The following is a 20403-nucleotide window of genomic DNA, read 5'->3' as shown; positions in this document are numbered from 1 at the left end:
AAACAGGGATGGCTCGGGAATCTTTATTTTGGGCTGTGTTGTACTTCTACTTCATTGCTTTTCTGGGGGCTCTTGCCCTACCCAGGGAGTTAAGAAAGTTTATCTCCCCTTCCTTCTATTTAATTTGTTTCATTTTAATGAAAAGCTGTTGGTATTGATCAAAAAAAAATACAGATCTTAGTTCTCTCTCCTCAGGGTTTCAAAGAGTTTGTGTTTGCTCATTCTAGCAGGGATGCAAGTGTCCTTCTGAGCACTTCACTTAAAAACACACAAGCCATTCTCATGTCCAATTTGAAAGAGCAATGCTGGGTATGTGTCATGCAAGCATTTTTTTCAGTTTCAAAAGCTAAAAAGAATGGAAGAATAGAGGAGAAAAGCGCCCTTCTTTGTGAGCTTGGACCTACAACTAATATTGCTCTGATACCATGATAAATGTCGTAGAAGAGAAGAAAGGTCAGGAGGAGAGAAGAAGAAAGAGATGACACAAAATGTTGGGCAGTGCCCACTTGGTGTTTTATTGATTGTTTAAAACATATCAGGGAAAAGACAAAAATATCCTTGCACCTAAACCTACTGCATAAAAATTTACACCACTACAATGTATATCATCATCAATAAGTTAATTTTTTATTAAACTAACAGAATCTAACCTTGGAAGTAAAACAATCAATTGAATGTTCAAGGAATTTTAAATCTTGAAGTATGGAAATGAACCTCTAATTCCCTATCCACTTGTGTCCTGTCTTTTACACTGCTATACAGTTGTGAACGTAAAATAAAGGGCTGAACTGATACCTGAAAAGGCCAAGTAAAAGAGGTGATCAAGTAGTAAAAGAGCTTCTAAAATTATAAGGCATTAATTCAAGTGTATAAATTTCCTAGCATACTCGCTGATAAACTTCAATAAATAATCAAAAATTGACAGGAAAGAAATGAAAACAAATGTAACAACATAACCACTCCAAAAGAACACACGGAAACTTCTGTCAACATTTTTTTCTGAAGTGGTAAAATAAGCATGATGACCACTTGATCGAGTCGGGCAACGATCATCATGCTTATATCTAAAAGACTGAAGTATGTGTTGCATGAGGTGGTTGGGGAAGCTCAAATGGCTTTTGTAGAAGGGAGACAAATACTGGATGGGGTTTTAGTGGCTAGTGAGTGTATTGATTCACGATTAAGGAGTGGTAGACCAGGTCTGGTCTGTAAAATTGATTTTGAGAAGACCTATGACAAATACTTTGCTGTTTGTTTTGGTGATGGAGATTTTGAACCTGTTATTAGAAAGGAGTGATCAAGTGGGTCTGATAGAGGGTTTTAAGGTAGGTACAGATGGACCTCTCACCTACAGTATGCAGACAATACCCTAATCTTCCTGGATGCAAAGGTAGAACAGATTCTGAACTTGAGGGCAATCTTGGCAAGTTTTGAGCTGTTGTCAGGGTTGAACATAAATCTATCCAAAAGCACAATAATAGCAGTTGGGGAAGTTGGGAGAGAAGTGCTGATGGAGTGTGATGATGTCATGGAATGCAGAATCGGTGAGCTCCCAGTCACAAACTTGGGATTGCCAATTGGTGGTGCAGCGAAGTCAGTGAACTTATGGAAACCACTCTTGGAAAGAATTGAAAAGAGGTTAGATGGGTGGAAGCTAAGTATTTATCTCTGGGGAGAGGGTGACACTTATCAGAAGTGTTCTTTCAACTCTTCCAACATTCTACCTATCTTTGCTGAAAATTCCATCTAAGGTGGCAAAAAAGAATTGAGAAGCTCCAAAGGGATTTTCTTTGGGAGAGGGTGAGAGGAGGAGAAGGGGGCAAAAAATTTCATTTGGTGAACTGGGACAGGGTGTGTAGGCCGAAGGAGAGGGGAGGGCTAGGGATAAGGAGAGTGGGAATTTTAAATAGGGCCTTATTGGGGAAGTGGCTGAGGAGGTTCAGTTTAGGAGGGGAGGAGAATTCTTTGTGGAGGAGGGCTGTGGTGGGGAAGTATGGGGTTGTGAGATTCAGTTGGGAATCAAAGAAGGTGAGGGCTTCCTAGTGAGTGTGTGGAAGGGGATCATGACCTTTAACAAGGAATTCAGAGACCTAACCAGCTTCGTAGTAGGGGATGGATCTAAAATCAGGTTCTGGGAGGATGAGTGATGTGGGGTAGGAAGGCTTTGTGAAGTATGTCCAAGACTGTATAGGTTATCAGAGGCTGAAATTACTATCAGTGGCTGTTATGAAAGGAGGGGAGAGCAGTTGATTTGGAGTCCAAATTCAGGAGGCCTTTATTGAACAGAGAAGTTGAAGAATGCATCTCTCTCTTAGAGAAACTGGAGGGTGTAAAACCTACAGCTCAGCTCAGAGATGAGCTCTGGAGGAAAGAGTGCAAGAATGGCAAGTTTACAGTAAAGTCATGCTATTTGGCTCTCAGCAGGTCTATCTCAGATGTAAATCACATTAAGGGCATCTGGGGAAACCCAGTTCCTCCAAGAGTGGAGGCCCTGGCCTGGCTGATAGCGATGGACAACATTTTGACAGCCAACACGTTTTACCTATTCATCCCATGCAATTTTTCAAGATTCCTGTGGAAAGTGTTTACTTCCATGTTCAGGGTCTCTGGATTTCATCCAACCTCAACAGAAGAGATTTTTTCTACATGACCCAAGCTGTCTAGGAGCAAGAAGGTGAGGATATTATGGAGTTGTATCCCATTTGCAATATGCTGGAAAATATGGAAGCAAAGAAACAGGAGGACTTTCAAAGACAAGGCTTGTAGCATGGAGAAGATGGTTGCGGCTGTCGGCAGATCAGTGGTAGAATGGGTGTTGATTCTTCCTGAATTCAGTCAACTAAAAAAGGAGGATTTGGGGAGTGGGTTAGGAGAGGTCCTGGGATATCAAATATGTAATGCAGAGCCTGTTATCTAGTTTGATAGATGGCTCTTTTGTTTTGTTTTGTTTTGTTTGTTCTCGGGTGCTATTTTATCACCCTTCTTTTGTAACTTCTTTTCTTTTAATAAAATTCTTGCTATTTACTTATCAAAAAAAAAAGCATGATGACAAATTGAAACCATTCTTAAATATCATTTTTACTAGAAAAGAGAAGGTCTAATCATAATCTACATGCACTGTTCCACATAATAAGAGATTGTAAACTAAAACAGTGCAAACTGCCATGCTACTCATATTGATTAATAGATATATGTCAAGGAGCCGTTCAACCTAAAAGCTTAAGCTGTTAGGTGAGGTCCCTGAACAGGCTTTTATTCACTAACAATATACATACATGACAATGTAAGAAACAACCTGATAGGTACCTAGGGCTGCCTCTATATGATGAATTGATGATAGGCCAACAGGGAGGACAACGAGAATGTGTGTATGAATGAGATGCACAAGGTAAGCAGATCTTCTCCCTTAGAGAAGGTGGTAGAGGAGTTTCAGGTGGATGAATCTCTTGGCCCTTCCACTTTGGGAGGTAGGAACAGGATTGCTGCTGAGAAAATATATAGAGGGTTGGAGAAAGAAAGGCTAAATGGAGCGTTGAATAGAAATGAGCATTCAGAAAACAAGCCTCTCCTTGGAAAGCCATTTCAGGTTTGCTTACCCTATTTGTGTGCAACATTTGCAATGGTGTATCTTCTAGAAATCCAACCTTGTTCTGGGAAGACCTTTGGTGGGGAGATTGAATATATAAAGTTGTCAATCCACTCATGGTTCAAAATTTCGATACATATCGGCCCATATCGGGGCCTTCCCAATATGCCCCTACAGGGGGTGTTTTGGGTTGGCGAGTGGTTCAGGGGGTAGATCGGCCATAAACCGGCCCCTCTGAACCAGATTCAAAAAAATAAAAAACAAAAAAAAACAGTACCGATACAGGCCAATATGTCCTACCGGTGTATTGCCCTGTATCGATATTTTGAACCTTGAATCCACTTCTATATTCCTTATCTTTGTCTAAATCTAAATCAATCTCTCACTTTTCTCAGCACCTCAGCCATCCTGACTGAGGTATTCTTGGAATGTGGAGTTGCGGAGGTGCCTTAGAGAATCTTAAGTCTAGAGGCTCTCCTTTTGGTCAAGTCCCTAGACAGAGTGATCCTGGATCCCTTACGTCCCTAACCATAGAATTTAGTTTTCTTCAGCCTCTGGGTCTTTTTTCTTGCGCTTCTTTTTTCAAAACACTTTCGTAGTGCTGAGAGTAAAATAATTTTCCTGGTGAAAGAGATTTGGAGCAGCCCATTTCCACCCAAAATTAGGGCCTTCTTTTAAGGTTTGGCACTTTAAAATTAATATGTGATATTTTGAGAGGAAAAGATCTAAATGATGTTTCCCCCACACTTAGTATTCTTTCTATGGCAAATAGACAATCTATGTTTCACCCAGACACCTTCTGATCTCCTATTACCTTGTTACTAGTGCTCAGGATTGGTTTTCTACTCTTTGGTAGCAAGTGGACCCTTCCTTCCAAGGTGGTGGAACTTTTCAAAGCTTCTTTATTCACTTTGCTTAGAAGGGGGAAATTTTTTTTGGAGTTATACAAGGGCAGTAATCCATTGGACTATCTGGGAAGAAAGGAATGCCAAAACTTTCAGGGGTGTGGAGCAACCAAAGAAGGGCTTTCTTTAATAATGGATTGCCTCTTCCTCTACAGTGAGATCATTGGCAGGTTGGTAATAAAATCCACCTAATCTAAAGAGCTGAGGTGCAAGGCGCACCAGGCGTGTGCAAGGCGCACCAGGCGTGTGCAAGGCGCACCAGGCGTGTGCACGCCTTTTTAAAGGGGCTGTGCCTGGGCCTAGGAGAAGCACATGCCTTGAAATGTGCTTCACCCATGTGCTTAGGCATGCCTTTTAAATCACTGGTTTTAGCGTAGTGGTGTGGACTCAGCATGAACCCAACCATCAACAATCCAAGATCCAAAGTGTATAGTATATACCAATAAAGTTCCCTTCATTCATCCACCCCAACATCTATTCATGCCTTTCAGGTGTTTGATAAAATGCTTGGAAGGGGAAGATGGCTGAAGGACTGGGAAGTAAGTGAAGACGATCATACAGGAAGAGGCTAAAATCTCTCTTCAAGGAGATTTCAAACAGTAGCATTTTGGCGTTGAAGATTAAAGAAGAAGTCATTATACTAGAAAAGATAGCTATGGAATGGCTGAAAGATTTCATGCAAGGTGCAGTGTATGTAGTAATGCAGATAGAAATAGGGACTGGAGGAAAGAGTACAGTAGAGGCAAAAGACAATAAGCAGCAGAAAAGAAGGAAAAGAGGAAAGGGAGATTTCGCAGTGCAACGGAACACTTGGCATCAAAGGCTTACACTATCTATAAACCAGAAGGGAGAAGGTCATCAGATTGGATTTAGCTTCTCAAATATGTGCCAGAGTTTTATAGAGACAAAACAAAAGGAACCTACAGCAGGGGAGAAGCAACAGCTAAAGAAGGTGAAGCTGCATGAGAAGGACTACAAGATAGCCCTGGCAAGTAGCATTATTCCAAAAGCAGTGGTGAAGCAATAGCTCAATGACTAGAATTCTGTGGTGGTGGCAATGATTCTCCCAAGAACTGAACATAGAGTTATCAATCAAGTGATTCGAAGAAAACAGGGCAATGGTGTTTCCATCATCACCATTAGGTGTATGAACCATTTCCATTAAAACAGAGTTGGGGTCGATTCTGCTATCTCGCTGGTGCCTGCTAGTGAATATAGTTCAGATGCATCATACTAAAAAGACCATGAGAGACAAGGTACCTTTCCTTTCATCCTCAAGGTCTTTAAAACACATGAATGAGTTGTTTCAAAACAGGAGATAGGGGAAAAGTAGGGGTGATCATGAGCCAGGCTGGGGCAGGCCAGACTTCCGAGCTTACAATTTTCATCATCATCATCATCCAAGCCTTATGGGGGTCAGCTACATGAATCCTGTTTCATTTCAACCATTCTGCTACAAACTTATATATATAGTATATGTTATATAGAACAGAATAGAATATATGCATTACATTATAATATTATATATCATATCATATCATATCATATCATATTTTTAAGTAAAAGATAATCTTAAAATTGACATTACAAGCATCCCAAGGAGAGGGGAGAGTTGGTATTTATCATATTACAATACATGCATATAATTCCATGCCTGGGCCTGGATAGACTAAGAATGATCTCCTCTAAAGGCTGACAAAAAAGCAGCCAAAACCATAATTTTCTCTAGGCTCATATGGGCCTTCATGTTGCTCTCATGCATAGTTGTCAACACACCTATGTAACTCCAGGCAACAGAAAAGCACTTAGACAATCCAGGTGAACTATATGACAGAATTTTACAAAGTAAAAACAAAAACAGCAGTCCCCTTTAGTCTTTACAAATAATATTAATTTGCCTCACAAAACATTTCAAATCATTGTATTCATTTAAAATCAATTAAATTCAAACACTGCATTGTATCATAATAAGTACATAATAGAGCAATTGCATGTTATAAGAGGCTAATCAAAAGGGAAAAAGTACAAGGGACAAAGCTCATTTTCTATTTAAAACTATATTAATACAAGAACATCTTTTTTTATTTCTTTTTGAAGGGCTACACAATGGGGGTAGCCCATCCCCCAACCCAGGTGCAGACGGGATTCGATCCCAAATCTCCGCTACGACCAGCAGGAGACCCTACCAACCCGCTGGTTGGGACCTTGCATTAATAAAAGAACATCTCTATCCTTTTCTTCTCTTCTTTAATTCTTTTTCTCTTTTAAAAACCTTGGTTCTTTTTTGTTTTAAAGGTAAAACCCTTACACTATTTATCAGAAAAAAAGTAAAACATTTAAACAGAGTAATATACATAATATATTGTAGGATGTAATAAGATGTAGCTAATAGCGTAGGCTCACACCTGATTGCCTAGATGGGCGCCTAGTTGCCTAGATGAGCGCCTTTCCATACAAGCATGGCATCCAAGCAACACATCCAGCCATGAGCATGTAGTCACCTAGGTGACATGCCTTGACAACTATGATCTCACAAGAAGACAGCAATTGGTGTTTCATAAAACCATGTAAATCCAGCTAATTCCATGGACCTAAAAAGTTTTCACCGGCAAGCTTGAATCTATTAAGTTTTTTACTTGAGAACAGGGCAAACAAAAACAAGCTCATTCTAGAAAGCCCAATAGGTTACTTACCAACTTAAGTGGAACCCACATAATATGAGCCTAAAGATTTACTTCAATCCTGAAGATATTTTAAATCGGATTTTAGTATTAAGGATTGTTAGTTTTTCCATATTTAGAAAAATCAAATATTTCTTAGATCTTAGGAAATATGCGTGCTTCTCCATTTATATTCCATGTATTAACTTATTGGAGTTCTGGAATGAACGAAAGAAGAGATTTTTTTTCCTTATGTGTTTGGTCTTGACTCCAGACTTATGAAGGTGACAAATCCATCTCTTGCTGTTTGTTCCTAAAGAAATCTAATGGCACTGATTATATTAGGATTTATCTTTAACATTCAGCAGATATTTTATTTACCAGATATTTCAGATTTGCTTATTCATTGTTCTGTCTTTCTTCATTGCTGAATCATCTCCCTAGCTGTCATTTCCTATCTTTGTCACTTGATTATCGTCAAAGGGCTGAAATCCTTCTCTAGGTGTGTGTTCCTAAGGATATCTAATGGCCCTGATTATATTAGGATCTATCTTTAATGTCCTGAAGTTATTTCATTTACCAGCTGATTATTAGCTTAGTCAATCTCTGATATCATTTTCAGTACAGTAAGAAGATTCAGAAACTGAAAAGATTATGAAACGTCAATACCTTGAAAGTTTTTCTTCATTACTGAAAAGATTATGAAACGTCAATACCTTGAAAGTTTTTCTTCATTACTGAATCATCTCCCTAGCTCTTATTTCCTCTCTTTGTCACCTATTATCTTCAAGGTTCTTAAACCATTCTCTAGGTATGTTTTTATTTTTTTTTATCAATAACACTTTCATTAACTCATCAAAAGAAGATTTACAATAGGAAGACAAACACGCTTATCTTCCAAGAGCAACAAAGAACCTCAAGAAAAGAAAAAAATAAAGAAAACACACTATAGTTACAGCTTAGTCCAAAAGTCTAATCATTTGTTCCTAGGGAAATCTAATGGCACTGATTATATTAGGATCTAAAAGTCTATCTTTAATGTACATCAGTTAATTCATTCACCAGCTGATTATTAGCTTGGTCAATCATTTGTTCTATTTTCATATTTGCTTATTTATTGCTCTTTCTTTCTTTATTACTGAATCATTTCCTCACTAGTTCTTATTTCCCCTCTTTTTTTATAGATCTTATTTGCCCTCTTTTTCACTCATATCTTCCCTTCTTTTTGTCTTGATTCTATTATTTTCTACAGTTCTTAAACCGTTGTTAATTTGAGCTCCGGAACAATCTTAAGTTCTACCAACCCCTTTGCATTATCTCAAAACAAGAAAGCTAAACGCCTTGTGGTCTGTTACAAGCTTGATAGAGATCCTTCTCAACCCATTACTTCCCCTTAGTTCCTCCATAACTGTTGATCCTTTAGACTGATAGGATTATATTTTCTATATAATTTCAACCATTAGGCCGTCCTGGAAGGCCTCAGAATCACGAAGTCACATCAGCTCTGTTTCATTTCAGTGGAAGGAAATTCAAGGAATGTTATAAATTGAGCTTCTGGACAGACCCTTGACGATGGAAGCTCTCCCATCTGCTGTTAGAAATCAGGGAGCTTGCCTCTTGCTTAGAGTGCAGTTTTAGATGGATTCCTAGAGAATTAAATCAAGTGGTTGATAGTCTAGCTAAATCTGGGCTGGGAAGGGATAATTTGCATAGTACTCATACATTGCCCATTTAGTGGGCTTTGTCTTTTGTTTTTGTTTTTCTGACAAGGCTTTGTACATCCCCTCATGTACATCCTTCCCTTTTTTATCTTAATGGAATTAGTTATCTTCTCTCAAAAAAATTAAAAAAAAAAAAACCATTAGAATCCATCTTCAACCTAGCAATTTTTTCAACCATTTCTCTACTGGTCCAACATCAAATGTCCACATGTCTGTAAATTCAAAAATTGCAACAAAAGGAAAGTAAATTGCTAAACTAGTATAATACCAACCTTCTCAATGTTTGGAAACTGAGACCGCATTATCCGCAGAGCAATCAAAGTATCACTAAATGTAAGACTGTTCTCTGCATTTACAGATGTTAGCTCCATCTTTTAAGGTATTTCAAATCAGAATAAAACTAAAATTTTAGAATTTTAAAATTGGATACAGTTTCCATAAATTATTGACACTGAAGGTTAACCTCATAAAGCTTCACATAATAATGGTGTAAAAAAGAGATTCCTTAACGCATGGCAAATGTTCAAGGTTCACAAATTAGCAATTATGTAATTAAAAAATAAAAATGTGGGTCAAACACTAAAGTGTTGATGAATATTTAAGGATCAAACAATTTTAACACACTCAAGGAAATTGTTGTGCCAAGCATGTAGCTCTGAGACAATTGTTAGTTTGTTACTTTCTTTTTTACAGGAAAGATACAACTTAATTAATCAATGAAAATAAAGATTACGAATAATAAGTAGTAAAGAGGGCTTCTCCTTTTTCTGATAATAAGGGAAGACAATTCCATTAATCAGGAAAAACAAAGACAGTAAAGAGACTTCAACCTATTAAGAAAATTATAAAAAAAAATGATTAAGTACAAAAAGTATAACAAAACCATCAATTATCAATAGATACAAGATCCAGAATGACCTGAAAATCAGCACCAAATGATTGGCAATCATATCTTCAAACTCTGTATGTATAATCAACCATCTCACAGTTATGAAACAAATACCAGCAACATTTTGTTTCTACAGCTTAAATGCTTTTCTTCAAACATTCTTTCATTCCTTTCTTTCTAAGTACCCCAAACTACAACAAAAGGAACCATACTCCACACAATTTTTGCCTTCTCTCCAGTAGAAACATGGTTTAAAATGTCCATATATTTCCTTTATTTTTTATTGATAACTAAGAAAGTTTTATTGAAAATATTGGAAAAAAATTTGCATAGTTCAGCACCCCTATGCTAAATTCCCTCTTACCCCTTTATTTAAAGGGCAGCCCAGTGCACGAGGCTCCCACAAATGCAGGGTCTGGGGAAGGATTGAGGTACACCACATTACCCTTGCACCCCTTTGTCTACTTTACATAATATATTACAAATATTTACAACTGTCCCTTGAATAACTAAGTCCTAGTTGCACCTTGTTTTGCAAGTGCATCTTCCAAGCAATTTGCCAATCTCCTGACCCAATGAAATGAAGCCTCTAATTTCCTTGCCAACACTTTTATCTCCTTCATTATGTACCTGTATTCCCATATTCTTTGGCTGTTTGATCTTAGCCAACACTCCACTATTTTTGAGTCTCCGTCCATAATGATGTTTCATACTTGCATATTTCTCCCAACTCTTAATCTTTGTAGTACAATCTTTAACTCCACCACCAAAGAATCACCAACACCTATTGGCCCCAAGAACACAGCAATGACATTTCCCGTAGCATCCCTGTAAGCTCCTCCTATACATGATAGTTCTAGATTTCCTAAATTGCAACCATCAAAGTTCAATTTCAATTGAGCGGACCTCAGTGGCCTCAATTTCTGAACTTTAGTCCTTACCAATATTGATTTTGCTATCCAATTCCATCCTCTTCCATGGAAAAAGAGAAAGCAGCTCCATGGTCTTCAACCAATGCACCACTTTAATCATTATGCTTTCCATGATCTCCTTGTTTGTTCATGACTTCTCCTTGAAAATCCCAGTATTTCTTTCTTCCAATAATACCCATATATTTCCTAATATTTCCACAATATATTTTCATTTCCATGGGTACAAACATGAAATAACTGGAATCCACATATTTTTTTGATAAGTAAAGAGTCATATTCCATTAATTCAAAGATCAGTTACATGAGAATCCCCTTAGAGAGGCGTGAGGTGCTGCCTCTCCATACAGAAAACACAATAACTACATCAAAAAAACATGACTGTTGCAAAAGACACAAATTACAGTTGCACCCAGAACAATGTTTCCCTGTTTGTCCCTTGTTGTGCTAAGACATCAGCAAAAGCATTAGCTGATCTCCCAACCCACTGTACTGTTACAGACATATTCCTTGTCAGCCATTTGAATTTCTTTATCACATTCTTGTAGTCCCACGTGACAACTGGAATCCACATATTCCCTAATGAAAACTACCACCAATACTATGTAGAATACAAGACATGGTATTATAACATAAGTTGGCAACTACATTGTAGATACGCGGAGTAGCAGTATTATAGCCTACCTAATGGATATGATTACCACTTTGAGTAGCTTGAAATTCTTGTCAAACATGAAGTTAAATATTAGATTTTGTTCATACAATAGATTATCTGGTTGATCTATTAGAATAATTTTCAGTTTTTATAAGTTAAAAATTTTGCTTGAATTCAATCTACCATGTAGTTTTGGCTTGAGTTTACAAGGCAACTTCATAGTGTATTATTTTGTTTATTAACCTTAGTTTCTTAGTTTTGTTCAGTGCAAGAATGTACCTTCAAAGGTAGACTTTTTTGTTTCAACTACTTACTTGAACAGAATTTTAACCAGGGTCAACTTGATCAAGAAGGATATGCATTTGAAATCCACCAACTGTGTATTATGTGAGGAGCAGGTTGAATCAGTTAACCATTTGATGTTAAACTGTAGTTTCACCCATGAAATATAGGCAAAAATACGAAATCTATTTGAGGTGAAAACCTGCATGCCAGAATCGGTGGTGGAGCTTTTTTTTTTTGATAAATAGGTGGTGGAGTTAATTCAAAGCTGGAGAATTAGAGGCTTAACTAAGAAGGGTAGGTTGGCATGGAATATTGCACTTCCAGCGATTCTGTGGTGTATATGGCATGAAATAAACGCAAGGATATTCAAAAACAAAAGCAGCTTGGTAGATTCAGTTTTCCAGAAAATCTTGGGAAAGATGTTTTCTTGGCTTGCTATGAACAAGTTATTGAAGGACAAAAACTATAGTTCACTTTTTGTATATGAAAATCTTTTTGTAAAGCAGGGTTTGGGGGTATAGGGCTGCATGGGCAGTGATTGCAAGTTCCTGTGTACAGCAGCTTGTTGTACATGTTTTTGTTTTTATTAATACTATCGTACTTTACCTTTTTTTTTTGTTTATTTATATTGATATTACCATGCTTTGCCTTCTCAAAAAAAATGGGGTGTACCTATGCTACTTTTATCATATTATAAAATATCATTCCATATTTTTGGATATTTAACAATGTTTCAACCATGTCTATAATTTTACAATATTTCCATACAACATTTCTGAAATTTCTTACATGTTTCCTATACTTGCATGACCAATATTTTCACCGAGACTGAGATTTTAAACCTTTAACAGAAATCAAGAACCAGAGAAGAAACAACAAAAATAAACAAAATACAAAGATTTGATCATCCTTTATAATAATGTCTAATGTCAAACATTTTTGTTGCTGATCAAAAAAAAATGTCTAACGTCAACCTTAATCTGGAATCAAAGGCTTCTCTGTTCATTCACATTGTCAAAATCCTGAATAAACCAATCTCTACTAGGAGAAGCTTCCCTTCAAAAGAATATCTATTTCTTTCCTTCCAATACCCCGATAGACCACATAAATAAAGAATGATTTTTTTATAAAAAGTAAAAAAAACAAAAACGTTAGAGAGAGAGTACAAAAGGTGCCAAGACATCACCAAAAAGATAAATAAACAACTACCATCCCTCCAAATGCAGAACAATCACAACCAATGTACACACAAAATAGTCAAACAACCTCCCAACATCCATACCAATACTTCCTGTCATACAAAGCAGCAAAGTATCAACTCATCCAAAACACCAAACCAACTATTTATCAATAACAGGATTTCATTATAATTAAAGAATTACACAGCAGAGGAGAGATAACCTTTCTTACCTCTCCTCACCAGAATTAATTTTATAGGACAGCTTACAGTTCTACCCAAAACATTTGATTTCTTCCCACCCCTTGTTTTGCTAGAACATCAGCAAAAGCATTAGCAGTCCTTTTAACCCAGCTGAAATTCACTTCCATATTTTGTGCCAACCATTTGAATTTCCTCCTTTCACCATTGAAGATCCACAATCCACTTCTTCCCTTTTCCAACCACTCCACTACCAGCTTTGAATCTCCTTCTATAATCAGTTTGCTCACATTCATATCTTTTGCCTTTTGCACCCCTTCCAAGACAGCCAGAACCTCAGCTCTTAATGAGTCACCCACACCAATTGGACCTGAGAATAACCCAATGACCTTTCCGTCCTTATTCCTAAACACATCGCCAATACCAGAAGGACCTGGATTACCTACACTACTCCCATCAACATTTAATTTATAAAATCATCATCCAGTGGAGTCCATGTAGGTCTTACAACATTCTTATTACAGTTTGAACTAGCCACAGCCTTCCAGTTATTCGTTTCAGCAAACTTTCATCTAGGTTTTCTTTTTTTTTTTTTTGGATCAATAACTTTCATCTAGATTTTCCATTCTTCCCCTCCACTTTCTATTTCAACATAGTCTCCCAATCTCATTCCCCCTATGTATGATATACCAAATTCTTTCTCATCCTCTGCCACACAGAACATTTTCCATAATCAAATGTTACTTCATTGATAATAGAAAAACCAAATTTATTAATATCTTCTGTGAAGAAGCTTCGGTCTGATTTTCCTTTACATTGTTGGGCACAAATATACCATCCAAAATGGAGACATTCAGGCTGTGTTTGGCATGCTTTTGGAGGATTAGCCATAATGAATTTTGTGATACTAAGAAACACGTTTAAGTTTGAATTAATAAAAATTTTTGGAAATAATTCAATTTTTTCTGGGCTCAAAATTCATTCTAAGAATTGATTCATTGAAGCAAGAAAATGTAGCTTCAAAAAAGAATCATTTTTGGCTCAGAAATCATTATTCAAAATAGTGGTTATTTGAAGAAGAAAGAATTTTAACCAAAGATAGCCTCACTTTTTCATAGACAAAATAGAAAATAGGAAAGGAAAGAAAACCAGAGTCTTTGAAACACAAAGCAAAACCTCTAAAATCTAATAGGTCAAATAACTATTAGGATGAGTCATTAGATTTGCACATGTGAGGAATTCAGAGATTTCAACACAGAAAACATATATGTTATCATTTTTTTATCAGCAACAAGAAAAAAGAGATTTTAATCACTAAAAAGTTTAAAGCATAAACAATTAGCGGTTGTGATTAAAATCAAGGAGAGCAAAGTAAGCATAGCCCCACCCATCTCACCCCAACACTAACTTTAACTTTTACATTTGTGCCCAAAACAATTGCTGCCTGATAGCCCCTTGTTTAGCCAAACAATTGGCCGAACTTTTTACCCATTGAATTTCAAGTTGCATGTCCCTTGAAAGCCGTTTGAACTATCTAATTTCATTTATGAAACTCCATACAGCCCCTTCAATCATTCAATATCCAGTTGATCACCACCTTAGAGCCGCCTTCAATAATCAACTTTTCAACACCCATTTACTTAGCTTTCTACACCCAAAAAACTGCCAATTCCATTTCTTCCCTTAGTGAATTTACTTCCCCTGTTGGACTAGAAAACATTGCAAGTATGACCCCTTCTTCATCTCTTATCACAACCCAATTCCAGAAGATCCTAGGTTACCCACACAACTACCATCAAAATTCAGCTCCCACCATCCTCTACTTGGAGGTGCCCAATCTATTTTTACTTTTATTTTACTAGGTGAGGAAGCTACAATTGCCCCCAAATCGTGAGCAAATCATCCACTGTGAAATCAAAGAAAAGCTTCAATGTCTTTAACTAGTGTACTACTCTCAAGGTGGTGGATTCAATGACTGCCTCCCTGCTCCTTTCTTTCTCCATAAAGATTCTTGCATTCCTTTCTTCCCACAACATCCAAAGCACTACAGCCCCTGTACATTTCCACATAACAACCTGTCCAAGCTGACAAGGGGGTTCTACCTGCACCAAGAAAGAGCAAAAAATAATTCCCAAATATAGCAGGCAAATGGATAGGATATTAGTAAGTGATAATGCAGACGCCCCATTCATACACCAGTTATGAGATAATATCCAATTGGGTCTCTTGTTTTGTAACAAACCACAAGTATTAATGCTTCCATGAAAAGTTTCCCAGAAAAAGGCATTAATTTTGGAAGGAATAGGAGCACACCCACACTTCCTTCAAAGGAAAGGAACCAGAAGAAGGGTTGTTCAAAATCAAGGAAGTGAAAAAGGAACCAGAATAGAAGGCACCAGCAGGGTTAGGGGCCTACAAATGTCCATCCCTTTCAGAGGTAGCAAGAAACATCCCATCCAACAAGTTCAGAAGGCTAAAAAGGCAAGAGCAATTTCAGAATCCTTAAGATTCCACCTGAAGCCCAAGTTCCAAACAAGCCCAGAAGGCAAGGGAGAGGGTGTAACAAATTCTGAAATAGATTTAATCTTAAGAGTTGAAATGGAATAAAGGGAACAGAACAAGTCTTTAAAAGGAGACTCCCCAAGCCAAAGATCTACCCAAAATTTAATCTTGTTACCAAAAGATATATCATACCTAATGTGAGAAAGGAACAAAAGAAGAAAATTGTGGATGGCTTTCCATGGTGAAGCAAGGGTAGCTCTGTGCAATAATCCAACATCCCAGTCATTCTCCAAGAGTCCATAAATGCTAGCCATAATCTTATACCATAGTTTTTTCATTTTCCAACGGGACCTCCATAGCCATTTCCCAAGGAGAGTTGTATTCTTCTTACTTACATTACCTATTCCCAAACCTTCATCCTCTTTCCTTCTACTCACTATCTCCCATCTAATCAAATTATCTTTCCTTCCTTCTTTGGGTTCCCACAGGAAGTCCCTCATTAACTTCTCAATCTCTCTAACAACTACTTGTGGCATCCAAAACACAAAAAGGTAATATACAGGGAGATTAGCTAAAGTAGACTTAATCAAACTAAGCCTACCCCCAAAGGGAGATGTTAACCAGGGGAATATCTCATTCACTAGAGTTAGGATATCAGATGAAGATCCAGCAAATTTCTTAGGCGGTGATTTGGAGATATGAACTTTAATCAAATCTATATTAGTCAACCTTCCGATGCATTATCTTTCAGCCTTTAGGATGCCACAAATAATCACCAAGAGGATAGAAAGGCTGATGACAGACTTTCTTTGGGAAATAGTGTGTAGAAAGAAAGAAGATAGTGGACTAGGAATAGGTAATTTTAGGAAGAAAAATTTGGCACTTCTTGGGAGAAGTTGCGGCATACGGTTGTAGTAAGTATCCATGGAATGTTGATTTATCAAATAGTCATGCTTGCCTCCCCTTGGAAAGCTATCCATAGCATTCTCCTATTGTTTCTCAATCATATCAGGTATGACCTCTTTTCTGGCAATAAAATTAGATTCTTGGAAAATCTTCAGATTGGGGAATCACCTTAAAAGGACCTTTTTCCTTCTCTTTTTTACCTTCCTACTCTTAAAGGGAAGCCCATTTCCAAGTTTGTTGTGTTATTCTCTTCACTTTCTAGCTTGGCTTTGAACTAGGGGTTTGCAAGAAATCTTAGAGATTCTGATACCCTCTCGTTTTCAACCTCTTGCATATCCTGGAAGGGGTATTTTTTTATTCTAGTAAAGTACATGGTCGTCTTTGAATTCCCCACCTCACAGGTGGTTTCTCTTGTGCTTCCTTTTTAAAATCCTTAACCTTTTCTATTCCTCCTATGCTGTCTTTTCCTTGTGAAATAAATGTGGATTGTTCCCATTCCTCCTAAAGTAGGTGCTTTCTGTTAGGAAGTCTACCATGGTGGTATTAATACTTGTGATCTTTTGCAAAAGAAAGAGATCCAATTGGTATTTGTCTCCTAACTAATGTATCGTGTGCAGATCAAATGATTAGACTGCTTACCACTTACTAATCTCACGTCCACTTATTTGCTATATTTGGGATTGGCTCCTTGCTTTTTCTGAATGAAAGTGGCCTTCCCTTGTTAATTTGGACAGATTGTTTGATGTGACTACCTTCAAGTGGCCACGGAGAAGAGGAAGAATAATATGGAGATGCACAAGGGATACTTTGATTTGGACCATTTGGAAGGAAATGAATGTGCAGATCCTTGAGGAGAAAATAAGGAGCAAAAAGGCAATAATTGAAAGCACTAAAATGAGGAAGGCACATTGGGTGAAGACAATGAACCTATTTTCAGACTTCACAATAGATGATTGCTTTAGAAATTAAGGTGAAATAGCAGGGTCTTCATCAAAAAAGCAAAAAATAACAAGGAGTTGAAAACCAACGAGTAGGGGATTTCTTTAGTTGAACTTTGATGGAAGCAGCCTTGGAAATCCACAGTCGTCTAGAATAAGAGGAGCAATAAGGGATGAAAATGGGGCCACGCTTGCATCGTTTACTGGACCAATAGGTAAGGGAGATTCAATCAGGGCAGAACTTATGCAGCAGTGTTTGGAGTGCAGAAAGCTAAAGAAATGAGAGTTGAGAGGTTGGTTATTGAAGGTGACTATGAAGTTGTGATCAGCTGGTTGATGAAGGACAGCAAAGCTTTATGGACTTACAGAAATGAAATCAGATGTTTCAAGGGATATGCATCTAAATTTTCAATGGGTATAGAGATCAGCCAACAGTTTGGCTGATGCTCTTGCCAAACAAGGACTTAATACCCATAAGTTTCTTAGAATCAAATGTAAGAGAATCTGTTGTGGGGAGAGATAAGAGGGGCTATGCTCTCAAGAGTTGTAATGATTTGTACAGACACAACTTTCTTGTTGTACAACCTTGATCTTTTAATAAAATTTAAATTTTGTTATAATATATATATATATATATGTGTGTGTGTGTGTGTGTGTGTGTGTGTGTAAGGATTTACAAGAAACTTGGAATATGTAGAGATTATCAGGTAGAGCACCTCTTGACACTTGGGCACTGGGTAACAGTCAGCACAAGAAACTTTTAATTCCTTTTTTTTTTCATTTGTTTTATTTATACTGTATGTACTTTTTCTTTACATTCTACTCTATTAATAAACATTGTTCTTAACCTTTGATACTGTATGTACCTTTCTGTACACTCTACTAATAAACTTTGTGCTTAACCTTGTTAGTTGTTACGAATCAAATGGTTGAAAAAGGAAAGGAAATAAAATCAAGAATCCTCATCATCTAAGCCTTGTCCAACTATATGGGATCAATGGCATGAATCTTGTACTGTCATTCCGTTCTGTTCAGTGCCATATCCAGAAACTAGGAATGGCTGTTAATAGAACATTTGAATAATGTTGATTCAGGCCCAGAAAATGAAATCATGTCCATTTTTTCTTAACAACCTAAATTAATTCCATTTCAAGTGACTACTCTTTGGATACAAATGCTATAAAAAATCTAAAGTGAGATAATTCCATTTACCATACCTAGAGAGGCTTCCAAAGAAAATAGAGATACCAAAAGAATAGTTAAAAAAAAATAAAACTGAAAGCTCTATCCTGTGTGGATCACAGTTCACAGAGATTGCATTCTCTGGAATTCATTAAGGTTAACTGAAGAGAAACTAGAAAGTTCATTTTTCGGTCATATCAACTGAGGATGGGAAAACAGAGGTTTGATATTTAAATATCATGTTGATTCTGATAGAATTCAAGTGTGATTGACCATTAGTATATATTCTATGTCATTAAAACTTAAAAATACTAAGATGTCATATCATGGAGACCTTTTTCGATTGATCAGGGTTCATGGAGACTTTCCCACTTCCTTAATGAAATAAAGAAGGTATACATCTGTCACAACCAAGAAGAGGAGGATCCTAGGGAAGTTAACTTGATTAAAGACGGCTTGCCTTGAACGGGATAATTGAGATGCATCTTTTTGCAGTCTCATTTGTACACTGTCTCCGTTTGTTTCATCCTATAACAGTGGAAAAGTTGTGTTTTCTGCTCCTTCTCGGTTATATAAATGCAGTCTATATGCACAATCTTTAATCATCTCTGGTAATAATACAGTCGCATTACTAGTTTACCACATCAGAAAGAAGGAAAGAAATAACAGAATCACCAAGAAATCATATTAATACATTTACTAAGACGGTACTTATTTGCAAAATAGAACACCGAATAAAACCTAAATCATAGCTCAAGAACTTGATATTCATTATCTGGAAGAATCTGAAAAACAATACTTAGAGCTGTTCAAAGGGAACTCTCAAGTACCAAGCTGACCAAATGCATGAAATGTCCATCTCTAATCAAAACAATCTTCACTCTCGAACCTAGGTTCTATTCTACGCAACTTGAGAACGAAATGTTCAGATTACAAAAACAAAACGAATATATAAAATTCAAAGATTTAAATCATAGAACTCCAATCTATATAATCAAAGGATGCAAAATGGATTTTTATGGAGCATTCAACAGAGAAGGAAACAAGATCGAAATAGAGACTTCACCGAGCGAAAGAGTTTCGTCATTTTCTTTATTTTCGGATTCGATGTCTTCTTCCTCTCGTTCGCGTTTTCTCCCGATTGATCTTGAACTCCCCTCCATAATGGTATTTACAGTTCAATTGGCTTAAAGAAACGTTCGAAGATATCGAGAGAATCCTTTCCAAAGAGTAAATGATCTTATGTGTTTGTTGTTTTTATATTCTTTCCAAATCTCTTAATTGTTTCCAGATTCTAGGAAAATCACAAGGCGATCTCCGTGTTCTTGTTTTCTTCTTTACCGTCAGATACGAGATATTCCCCATATGTGGCTTCGATGTATGCGGGTAAGTGTGGGTAGAGTTGCAAATTCCGATAATTTTTTTTGGCCTTGGAAGAAAAATAAAATATATCTCTTGTCCCAAATTTTAATATCCTCTCGTAGGTAAATTACAAAGACCCCCTTGTAGAACAAAGGAGATCGGATCTGCTCTTCACACCTGACGCCTAACAGGCGTCCCACACGCACATCCTACCATGCATCTCATGTACTTATTAGTTATTTTTATGAGAGATGTTCCTAATGCACGGTGGATGTGCATGTGAGGCGTTCATTTGTGAGGAATAGATCCCATTTCGTAACAAAGACCTTATATATTTTAATCTGTAACAAAGACCTTATATATTTTAATTTGTAATAAAGACCCCTCTGAACTTTTACATTGTGATAAATACCCCTTGGCCGTTAAATTACATTAAGAAAGGCATTAAATTACCAAAATACTTCACTAAACTTTCTTTATTTTCTTTTCTTTCACATTCTCTCTT

General features: G+C 37.0%; 1 protein-coding gene across 5 annotated transcripts in view; it reads right to left on the bottom strand.

The window, feature by feature from the left end:
• The window catches only part of LOC104602898 (Serine/Threonine-kinase), an 84371-nt gene extending 64562 nt beyond the window's left edge, over positions 1-19809 (bottom strand). Inside the window, exons 1-3 of one of the 5 annotated variants that reach the window (XM_088894971.1) lie at positions 19603-19809; positions 9145-9218; positions 715-795 (exon numbers count right to left, since the gene is read on the bottom strand). In XM_088894971.1, coding sequence (XP_088751097.1) covers positions 715-795; positions 9145-9218; positions 19603-19699 — 252 coding nt within the window. In that variant the 5' untranslated portion in view covers positions 19700-19809. The remainder of the gene's footprint in view (positions 1-714; positions 796-9144; positions 9219-19602) is intronic. The other 4 variants (XM_088894968.1, XM_088894967.1, XM_088894970.1 and 1 more) reach the window with 4 other exon arrangements.
• Positions 19810-20403: the final 594 nt, after the last annotated feature.

Source organism: Nelumbo nucifera, chromosome 1 (assembly GCF_055504915.1).
Source record: "Nelumbo nucifera cultivar China Antique chromosome 1, China Antique-T2T, whole genome shotgun sequence".
Taxonomy (NCBI): domain Eukaryota; kingdom Viridiplantae; phylum Streptophyta; class Magnoliopsida; order Proteales; family Nelumbonaceae; genus Nelumbo; species Nelumbo nucifera.
This window is presented reverse-complemented; position numbering and strand designations above follow the sequence as displayed.